Source organism: Mus caroli, chromosome 9 (assembly GCF_900094665.2).
Source record: "Mus caroli chromosome 9, CAROLI_EIJ_v1.1, whole genome shotgun sequence".
NCBI lineage: Eukaryota > Metazoa > Chordata > Mammalia > Rodentia > Muridae > Mus > Mus caroli.
This window is the reverse complement of record NC_034578.1, coordinates 3,743,409-3,754,411: the sequence shown is the minus strand read 5'-3', so window position 1 is coordinate 3,754,411 and position 11,003 is coordinate 3,743,409. Positions and strand designations below refer to the sequence as shown.

Below are 11,003 nucleotides of genomic sequence, written 5' to 3'. Positions count from 1 at the left end.
TAGAGCTTGTTCCTCAGGTGATTCTGTTAGCCTCTATCAGCAGACCTGGGAGACTAGCTCTATCCTTAGTTTCAGTGGTCAGAGTACTCTCTGCAGGCAAGCTCTCCTCTTGCAGGGAAGGTGCCCAGATATCTGGTGTTCGAACCTGCCTCCTGGCAGAAGTTGTGTTCCACTTACCAGAAGTCTTAGGAATCCGTGGTGATTCCTGTGTGGGTCCTTGTGGGTGTCCGGAGACTCCTCTGGCAAGGCACCCTGGTGCTGGAATGGACTGGAAGTGACTTGTGTCCCAGCTCAGGCCGGGTTATCTGCTTCCCTAGTTAATGCAGTCTCAGGTCCTGCGCGATTGGATTGGAGCAGATGCTGTGTTCCACTCACCAGAGGTCTTAGGATCCCGTGGGCAATCCTGTGTGGGTCCTTGCAGGTGTCCGGAGACTCTGCTGGCAAGGCACTCTGGTGCTGTAATGGCTCTATGTTTCTTTATTAAACAGCTTGTCAGTAACTTTCCATGGTTACATGCATTTTTCCATTGTAGTACTAGAGAAAGCTTTTTAAGCAACTAAACTAAAAGAGTAGATGCTTCTTAATGTTATTCTCCCTCCAATATGTCAGTTCTTTAATAACATCTATCATTTGTGGTTATACAATAATTTGTATTTGTTTGTTTGATTTATGCCCAGCTACCCCAAACAAAAGTCACTGTGCCATGCATCTATGAGAGCAACATGCATTTATGTGAATCAATAATAATGTATCTGGTATGGGATATTGTTGCAGGATTTTCCCTGTCCCATCTCATTAGGGCAGTAGGTATTTGTGATTGGACAGAAGAAGGGAAGCAGAGCAAGGAGTTGAGGAGACAGAGAGAGAGGTCTGAGGAGGAGAGTGAGAAGCAGAATGGAGGCTGACATGGTGTTATCAAAAGGTTAGTTAAAGCTTATCATTATCATTTGGCTCTGAAATTATTGTATTGGCATCTTATAAACTGTGTTATTATTGTTATAAATCTGATTGGCTAATTAAGCATTAAGAGTCTTGATTCTACCAGGTAATTAGGTATTGAGATGGCTAACCAGGGGTGCATGGGGTGTTGCGTGAAAGCAAGAGGAACTCGGGAGCCACTCGGGAGCCCAGTCTGAGAGATGGCCTGGTGGGAGCCATGTGGACTAGCAGGTCTGGTGAGTTGGTAGGCCAAGAGACCGAGCGAGTGAGATTACTTGGCACATGGGCTAGCTCTAAATACGTCCTGCAGCGGGATATAATACATCTTAGTGGTGACAAAGCTGCCATACAACTGGAATATGCAAGCAAAACCATCTGACACAGGAACCTCTGGGTACAGCAGAATACTGAGAAGTTTTGATGAAGGAATGAAGTTATGAGAAATGCAGTCTCTATGACAGATAGAAATTCCAACAAAGAAAGGAAGAGATGGCTAAAACTCCAAGTTAATATTGTTTTCCTGTATACAAAGTCATGGAGTGGACTAGTTCAGTATTCTAGAAGGCTCCTACACCAGGTTTACAGGACAAGTACTGATGCACCTCATTCTTCTTTAGATTCACAAAGAACACAATATCTATGAGAAAAAGTAAAGATTTTGTTGGTATAGAGGATTGGAGAGGGTATGTGACAGCAGTACAGCCCCACTCATAGAGAATATGACTCCATTACACCTACTAGCAGATCACCTTTCAGATGTTCAATACACAGTGTCATTAATGTTCTGAGTCAGAATTACTCTAGGAAGCAAGGAATGGTTCAAAAATAAAGCTCTTTATTAAATAATAAAATACACATGGGGATGCATCCTCTCACCTACTGCAGTGAGAAAATTTCACTTCTGTGCTCAGGTGATGCTTTGTGACTAATCATTACAAAAGACATCTGCTGCACTCATCCGGAGCCACAGGACATGCAGGAGGAACTAATCATTCTGACACACAATAAAGTAGGTGGGAAGTCATGAGACTCATTTTACAGGGTTGTATATGTCTTGTCATGATGATCAGCACAGCAGCCAGCTGTTGCTCTTCAGTATGTGTGTCACCGTCCGGGCATTGGGGTCAAACTCGAACTGTGATGATCCTCGGAAGAAATAAAAAAACCCTGTAGACACAGATGAGAAACATGATGACACTTTCTTAAATCAATTTATGATATGACTAAGAACGGCCATGGGCTGAGGCAGGAGGGAGTGTACCAGGTGACTTCGCCTGACACTGAGCTGCATGGTTTGCATGATTTAACCCGTTGACTGTTTCTTACTCAAAATGTTTGCCTAAAGTGAATGAGGACAAACTGAAAATTAGGAAAGTTTAAACATTTCCCTAAGGCAATAGTCCTAATAGTGAGGATTTAACTTCATTTCTCTGCTTTTGAAGACTGTGCTAAAACACTATAATATACTATTTCTAAACAGAATCCAAGGGATTTTAATATTGATTTAATAATTGAAATTTAATATTCTTTCCAACCTCCCTTCAAGCAACTAGCTCTTAGATGACAGTGTGGGAAGCAATTGACCCAAGAGAAGAGACAATGATGAAGCTTATTCACAGTTTATTTCCTTTTCATGTATATTAGGAGAAAGTTTCTTTAATAATAACACTATCAGTGGTGTCCTGAGTATCATATCTGAAGCCCAGCAGATCCCCCAGGTATGACCTCAGAGGGAGTGAATGTTTTCCCATAAATCATTACCAGCAATCAAATTTTGTCAATTAAGTATGTGAAGGGAATCCATTATCTATTTCCTAGTGAAGAATGTGAATAATTTCAGACTGCATCAGGAGCCCAGACACAGTCGATGCAAAAGGCAAGAAGACATGGTGGAGAATGCCATCAGCCACCAGCCAGGACAGTTGGCTGTATCTCATACTGACACAATGGTCAGAAAGACAGTGACTTCACTTTGAGAATATCTTAGTGTTATAGAACAGTCTTGAAAATTGTTAAAAAAACAAAAACAAAACCTTAGACGAAATTTGCATGAGTTACAAAGTTAACATTTTCAGGCTTGGAGTAGAAAAGACACAAGGCAAATGATTTGAAAGCTTTCCAATTTCTCACTTCATTATTGACATTAATAACCTCATCGAGTTTTGATCAATCAATTTCATGTGTACTTTGGTAAGCTATAGGGAATATTAAAATTTTGTGGGCACATATTTGTTGTAACACTTTTATATAGGAGTCTAAGAATATTTCAAACAGCTCAGCATATACTTAAATGTGATACTATAAAATACCCAAAATAACCTTGCTATCGACAACATGAAGTGCCTCTCACCAAATTCGTGTAACACAGCATCAACTTGTGGCTCAATTCCTGGAAAGTCATCTGTTATCTGTCTTGGGAAGCCTTTATCCATAACATGTCTTGTCTCATCAAATCTACAGCAAGAGAAAAAAATTCAGATCCACACTGTGATAAGTCCCATCATACACAGTGTGATGTGAGGCTTACAGTCCTAGGTGGGGTCCTATGACAACTTTTCAAATTGTGCAATGCTAAAATTTTTTTTGTGTGTGGGAGGGGTATGGCAACATTCAAACTTCCTGGATTTGCAAGCATCTCTCATAGAATAATGGATGATCTCTTGAAACAGGGACATCATACTAAAGTCTATAGAGATTCTATAGATGTACCAAAGGTCCGTTTTCTAAGCCTGGACACACAGTCTCCACGGACCTACGTGTCATAATGCATAGAATCTATATAAACAGAAGATGAAAGCTGAGTTACAACACTTGGCTAAAAACAGACTTTTGGTTTGTACCACACTAGGAAGGACTTGTTAGAGTCTCCAGTCTGTTGCACACGGCTTTGCACAGCAACCTCATGATGAGGGGCAGTGGCGAGAGAAGGCAGTATGTCTGTGGCCCTCTGGTCCACCGTTCCTCATGGCCAGTGATGCACAACAGAAAAGTCCTTTGCATTTGTCAAGTTGAACCTCCACATCGTCTTTTGCTTAATCAGAAAATTTGAGGTTTAGAAACATTAGAGGCTATGCAGGTATCCTTAAAGACAGAAAACTAACTTCTGTAACTGTGCTCTATGCAGAGTTTCCCAATGTAGCTCACCTCCAGTATTTGTCCCCTACAAAGAAGTATGTTTTCTTCTTCTCCTTTTCAAAAACGGCTGCATCAATCTTCTTCACGGTGGGAGGAAAACCGAGAGTGTGGATCCCCTTTGGGTAACCTGCTTGGACTTCATTTCCTTGGACTGCCCAGAACTGACTTCCTGTTCAATAACCACACCCAAGAAATTTTGTTCAAGTGAGGCTAATTGGTTTTGGAAGTGAGAATAGTGAATTGTTGTGATAAAGATGAAAGCCAAAGTCTTGGTTTTTCATAACTGCTAGCCTATGCTTAGGTCATCACAGGAATTTAAAACAATAGTTCCTGGCTGAGTGTGGTGGCATAGACCTTTAATCCTGGCACTGGGGAGTCAGAGGCAGGTGAATTTCTGGGAGTTTGAGGCAAGCCTGGCCTACACAGTGAGTCTGAGACCAGCCAGGGCTACATAGTTAGACCTTGCCTCAGAAATAATACTTTCTGAATGAGTAAATGGCAAATGAGCAAACAGATGGACAGATTCACTATCTTTTTAAATTCACTTTTACTTATTTATTCTGTATTTATATCATTTACTTATTCTTTATGGGTTATCGTAACTAACTGTAGTCATTTCTTATAATAACCTCTTGGTCTACACTTCTAACCCGTCCCTTATAAGATTCATCTTGGTCAGATTTGATTAAAATGCTCATTCACCAGTTCCAATCTGCTCTCCTTCTTATAAAACATCTCAAATTTAACAGAATGGAGAGATTTCCTAGTGCAAAGACATTGCATTAAGCTTTCTTTTACCAAATTAAACATTTGTATAGTTTTTACCTTTAAAAATCAGAACACTGTCCGTGTTGTGAGCCTCATAGGCGGCATCTAAGTCTGAAGGAAGAGAGGGCCAAAATGCTGATATCAAATGAAATTCAGGCTCGGGATTCCAATGGGATCTGCGCCAGAAGAACCTAATATACAAAAACCACAATAGTCTTTCTCTTTAAAAATACTAAGCATGGAGGAACACAGTCTTCTGCCCAATGATGATTCACCTGTTTGCAGTGTTGTGCACTGGATTGTCCCACATGTGATTCCAGGCAACGGATACAGCCTGGGGTGACACGTTCACCCCGCTCCAGTAAGATTCCATTAAAAATTATGTAAAATATTATATATTTTAGGAATCCACTAATATTTTTAAAATGTTGTGTATCTTTTTAAATGTGAGCATCTTGGAAGAAGGGACAAAAAACTTGGTGACAGGAGGTACATAGGCAGAGCTCTGGGACAGCACAAGTGGAAGGGATTTTTCTTATCTTTTGGTACTACTTGAGTATTGTGCATGCACATATCCCAGGTTTTCTAAAATGAATTAATTAAAATAATAGTACTTTCTAGCAAGGATAAAAATACTTGTCTGGTTCTAAAGATGGGGGGTTACTTTTAGAAGGTCTATGAGTTATGATATTTAAAAATAAAAATAAGAGACAAACTTCCCTGGTTATATGGATCTTATATTATACTGGCCAAAAATCATCTTCTGGGAGTCTAAAAAAAATGTTCTGGACAATGCTAAGGAGATCTTTTAAAATACACTATAAACCAGAGCTGAATGATTTTAAAACATGCCAGAAATATTTATTATATTTGTTATATATATCCATTATATATGATCTCAAGTTTATTTTTCTTTCTGAGCATTGACTACCAAAAGAGTATCTAGGAAAATATTTTTGTCTAACCTGTCTTTAAAGAATAGGACTTCCCCTCTCAGCGTGCTGACTGCATCAAAGGACAAAGCAGGATCACATTTGTCTGGGGTCTCAGGTCTTGGAGAGACAGGTAACACAGGAACCACTGTGGCATCAGAGGAGGGACTGGGTGCTGAAGGGAGTAGTTTAGGAGAAGCAAATGTTATTAGGTCAGGAATACATATAACAATTTACAAAGTATTTAAACTTCTTCATGGTGTTTTGAGATGAAACAATATGTAGACATTTAATCCAGTGGTCAGGGAGGAGGCTCAGTTGGTGGTAAAGGAACCTGCTGCAGGCCTGATGACTTGGGATGTCTCATGTCATCACCACGTAAGACACAGATGGTGAAAGGAGATAACACACTTATTTCTACAGGTTGACCTGCACATGTATGCCATAGCATGCACGCACAGGCATACTTCTCTGTCTCATACTTCTCTGTCTCATACTTCTCTGTCTCATACCTCTCTCTCTCTCTCTCTCTCTCTCTCTCTCACACACACACACACACACACACACACGTGTGCACAATGTAATAAAAACAGTTATCCTGAAGACTTACTGTACCACATTCTTAAAAAGCACTGACTAAAGCAAGCAAGCAAGCAAGCAAACAAAAACCATCCTAGGCCTCTTTTTCTTCTTGCTTACCATACAGGGACTGAATGCCCTCTATATCATCGTGAGAAAGGTGGAAATTAGCTGGGCTTGTGGAGAACCTGTAGACTGGGTACATCAGAGATTCTTTGTTGTTGGAATGAAAGAGACCCAGGGAGTGGCCAAGTTCATGGGCTGCAACCAGGAATAAGTTGGTCCCTGTTTGAGAAACCACAAATATTCGGAGTGTAACTGTTACTATTCCACAAACAAACACATATTGCTCATGCCAACCACACAAGGCATCCGTTTTGTTTTGTTTTGTTTTGTTTTGTTTTGTTTTGTTTTTCGAGACATGATTTCTCTGTATAGCCCTGGCTGTCCTGGAACTCACTTTACAGACCAGGTTGGCCTTGAACTCAGAAATCAGCCTGCCTCTGCCTCCCGAGTGCTGGGATTAAAGGCGTGCACCACCACGCCCAGCACACACAAGACATCCTTGGGATCACACACTGTCTTACTCAATTACATTCATTAAACTACTCCTCTATTATGGGATTGGTAGACAGTGGTAAACATTGGTAAACAGTGGTGAATTGCAGTTAACAGTGGTGAACAGTGGTACACAGTGTTGAAGAGGTTACACTCAAACCCTGTACAAGATCCTGAATTGTGGAAAGAAAGTTGAATGGCAATCACCATATTGTACTTGGGGCAAAGAAAGAATGACTCAGCTTACATGGTTCATTACTAATGGTTAGATTACTAATAGGGCTTCAGGTTGCTACACAGCGAATCAGAAAGTACAGATAGCAGAATATTCCATTTGAGACTTGCTCTAGACAATCATGTTATTCTTGGACAACTCATATCTGACCTTATCCTACCTGAGGGTCCAAGTGTCCATTTCTCATCATCATCAAAGTGAACATCTCCATAAAATCCAGGGCCAGGAGGGTAGGCATGAGCCAGACTCTGTCCTGGGCCATCAAAAGGGTAAAAGTCTCCGTGTTCTGATGGTAAACAAATGTACAGAAATGTAAGTATTAGAATTTCCTCCAACCCCTTTTCAGTAAGAGAGCTCAGGGGCTGTATGGTTTGACAATTTATTTCTCTCAAAATCCAGGTGTAATTTTCAGTCTGATGGGAATGCTAGGCAGCCATCACCTTTAGAATACGGTAAGGGTGTGAGTCTTCATGGATGCTTAGTGTCCATGAGAAAGAAGTTGGAGGCACCTCTTGGCTGCTTTTGCCATAGGAAGTAACACAGGTGCTACCTAAGAACACACCAGATTGAGTTTTCCCACCCCTTTATTTTATATTTCTCACATTCAGGAAGTCTGAATGATACCTTTGTGTTGTTTACAGATCTCCCAATTGAGATATTTTGTTTGAGTAGCCTGAATAACTCAAACACCAGATGAGTGCATTACCTCCAACTGCAAAGGAGATCATTATGTCAGCCTCTCCTTCAAAGATCCTGGAGAAAGTGAGTGGGGTCACCTCCTCCCAGATCTTCAAAGCTTTCTCAATGGCAGAATCCACACTCTGTCTTGGCAAATCTGGTGTATAATTCACAATCCTGGATAAGAGAATTCAAAGAAGGTAATCTTTGCTTCTGTGATGCTCCTGACACACTTTTAATGCTGTATGAAAACTCTGGAGCCATTACCTGTAGGTGATGTGGGATTTCCTCCATTTTGGCGAACCTGGGAAGGTACTGAAGCCACCAACATCAGGAACGCCACACCTGGGCTTGTGCATCAGCTCCATAGTGTTGGAGTCCAGCTTCCCTGTCATCTCCAACCCGAGGAACTTCTGCATTTCTTGAATTTTTTTGACAACAGGACTACTGTCCTTTCTTTTGAAAATTTGTTTCTCATTTTTTTTTAAGTTGTAGTATTTTTCTAGGTATTGCTAGTGGAGCAACAAGCATAGTTTTAAAGAGGTTGCTATGAAATGTAAACACTTACACAAATCTCAAGATCTATTTTAATTATTCCCAGCTTAGTGAAACACAAGTAGATGTAGTGCTTCATTTGATTTTTTTTCCTGCAAAAATCCCTCATTTTATTATTTCATTGCAATTTAATTTGCTACCAAAGTAAGGAAGTTGGCATAAATGTATGAGCACAAATGGATGTATCTAAGTTTTCTATTTCCATTATTAACACAAACCTGTCAATGTTGAGTGGTGTTGGATAGATTCATTTTTTTCACAAATGAAAAAATTAGAGTATTCTTTGCTTCTTGAAGTTGTAAGAGATAAATATTATCATACCCTCCCTCCTAAAACATTTTAAATAGCATAATTCCAGCACAGGAATGATCTCATCCATTCCCAGTATCCCCACTTATGCTGCTGTCATTGTTATTTACCCCCAGTAACTGCGATTCCTTCCTTGCCTTTTCACTTTTCGGTGAAGATGGAGTTTCTACCTCTTACGCTTTGATATTTTCCAACACAACTTCTAACTAACTCAACTACTGCTGTTGGAAGACCAAAGGGTACGGCTGTGCCTCCACTTTGGATGAAGTGGATCCCCACCACTGACTGATTACCTGAGCAAGATCCATGCTTGGGTGGCCTTGTGTCACTGCCCCGTGCAGAGGATACGCTGAGCAGATTGGTAGGCTCAGCAGTGCCAGGATGGCTAGTGGCTCCATACAGACAGTCTTTACTTAAAAACCGATCCTTCTCTAGCACCTGGCTTCCATATCTTCCCTTTAGTGGCCACTCTTTTATAGGGAGTCGGAGTTTAGGTCACTAAGCATGACTCACATGGGTGCTATTTTTAATCCAAATGACTACAAGAACATTCATAAGATGAAGAGAGGATAGCTTACATCAGTGAATCCCTCAACCTAGTAAACTTGAAAGAATGCTTAATCTCAAGGATGTGGCTTCTGTGTTTACAAAGAGGAAAAGGAACTGGCTGGGTAATTAATATTTGTAAAATGTTTAGATATTTTGAAAGCAGTGTAATTTTTAAAAACATGCCTTAGGCTTACATACATTCAGGCAAGGAGTGAATAGTTTAATGGAAAGAGATTGCAAAGTGAATGTAAGGACTGCTGTCTAGGAAGCTATAATGGCAGAAACTCCATTGCTGGAGTCCTTGGGTAAGAGGTATTTCCAGCCCTGGGGTAAGAGTACTCTGAGAAAGTAGTCAATACGGAGGAGGAAATATACAGAGGTAAGAAGATTGGGGCCCATTTACTCTCTGTTTCAGAATAATTGCTATAAGCATATACTGGCTCCATAAGGACTTGCCAAATGGAAATCAGTTAATTAACTATTAAATGAAAATATTCCTCCTACCTCTGTCCTCCTCTTCATAAACCAGGAGGCTCTGAGGCCTTTGAGCCACAGCTTGGGTGAGGGATGTGTGCACTATGCCAGCCAAGTCAGCTTGTGGCTTAGTGTAGGCACTACACAGAGAATATGCCAACCTAAAATTCAGAGAGGCAAAGAGGCTGACAGACTGAAACAACATCAGCTAGACTTGAACAAGTATGTAATTTTATCCCGTGATTGCTTTCCCTATGGAAAACAAACAAGGTGTTGGTTTTTATGTGTACTTCATGTGGGCAGCAACTGCCTTTTTACTTTATTCCTGGGTTGTTAGCTGATAGGGCTTGTTAGCAGGACAGATTGCTAACTGCCTGAGGTGCTGAGTCGACTCATTCTGAGATGCCTCATATTCATTTGAATCATTCCTTTGTTGTTGGTGGCACATCCTGCTGATGGTTCTTGTTGATCAGAGTTATGATTTTGACTGTGGTTGACTAACCATGAAAGGGTGTGCCTTACAGGAGTGATTTTGGTGGATAAATGAACTCTACTTTAGGCTACCACACCTGAAGGAGATTAATAACTTGGGGCTATGGAGTCCTGTTTATGTTTAAGTAAGTTATTATTTATTAAATGTACCGAATATTTATAGAGTAAAACAAGCAGGCTTATGCAGTTCATTAAGGCAAAGTGCAATCCTAGAACAGAGCTCCTTTATGTGAAATTTTTAACTACATGTTATTTTTTTTTAATTTTGTTGTTTGCATTCTTTCTTTCTTTATTTTTTTTATTAGGTATTTTCCTAGTTTACATTTCCAATGCTATCCCCAAAGTCCCCCATACCCATCCCCCCAATCCCCTACCCACCCACTCCCCCTTTTTGGCGCTGGTGTTCCCCTGTACTGGGGCATATAAAGTTTGCANGTCCAATGGGCCTCTCTTTCCAGTGATGGCTGACTAGGCCATCTTTTGATACATATGGAGATAGAGACGAGAGCTCCGGGATACTGGTTAGTTCATATTGTTGTTCCACCTATAGGGTTGCAGTTCCCTTTAGCCCCTTGGGTACTTTCTCTGGCTCCTCCATTGGGGGCTGTGTGACCCATCCAATAGCTGACTGTGAGCATCCACTTCTGTGTTTGCCAGGCCCCGTCATAGTCTCACAAGAGACAGCTATATCTGGGTCCTTACAGCAAAATCTTGCTAGTGTATGCAATGGTGTCAGCGTTTGGAAGCTGATTATGGGATGGATCCCTGGATATGGCAATCACTAGATGGTCCATCCTTTC

General features: G+C 40.8%; 1 protein-coding gene across 1 annotated transcript; it reads right to left on the bottom strand.

Moving 5' to 3' along the window:
* Positions 1-1,757: 1,757 nt before the first annotated feature.
* On the bottom strand, positions 1,758-9,137 carry Mmp10 (matrix metallopeptidase 10). The gene is made up of 10 exons (XM_021172732.1): positions 8,982-9,137; positions 8,092-8,336; positions 7,853-8,001; positions 7,307-7,432; positions 6,474-6,638; positions 5,808-5,949; positions 4,900-5,033; positions 4,084-4,243; positions 3,290-3,393; positions 1,758-2,106 (listed from the first exon to the last, which is right to left on the bottom strand). Exons 1-10 carry the CDS (start codon positions 9,084-9,086, stop codon positions 2,006-2,008), a joined length of 1,431 nt encoding a protein of 476 aa, XP_021028391.1. The 5' UTR covers positions 9,087-9,137; the 3' UTR covers positions 1,758-2,005.
* Between the last annotated feature and the right edge of the window lie 1,866 nt (positions 9,138-11,003).

Excerpts from the sequence above, each read along its gene's own strand:
- Mmp10 (XM_021172732.1), bottom strand. The coding sequence starts at position 9,086 with ATGGAGCCACTAGCCATCCTGGCACTGCTGAGCCTACCAATCTGCTCA. Across the intron at positions 8,337-8,981 it reads CAAGCATGGATCTTGCTCAG|CAATACCTAGAAAAATACTA; the intron begins GTAATCAGTCAG and ends TTGCTCCACTAG. Across the intron at positions 4,244-4,899 it reads CAGTGTTCTGATTTTTAAAG|GAAGTCAGTTCTGGGCAGTC; the intron begins GTAAAAACTATA and ends GTTATTGAACAG.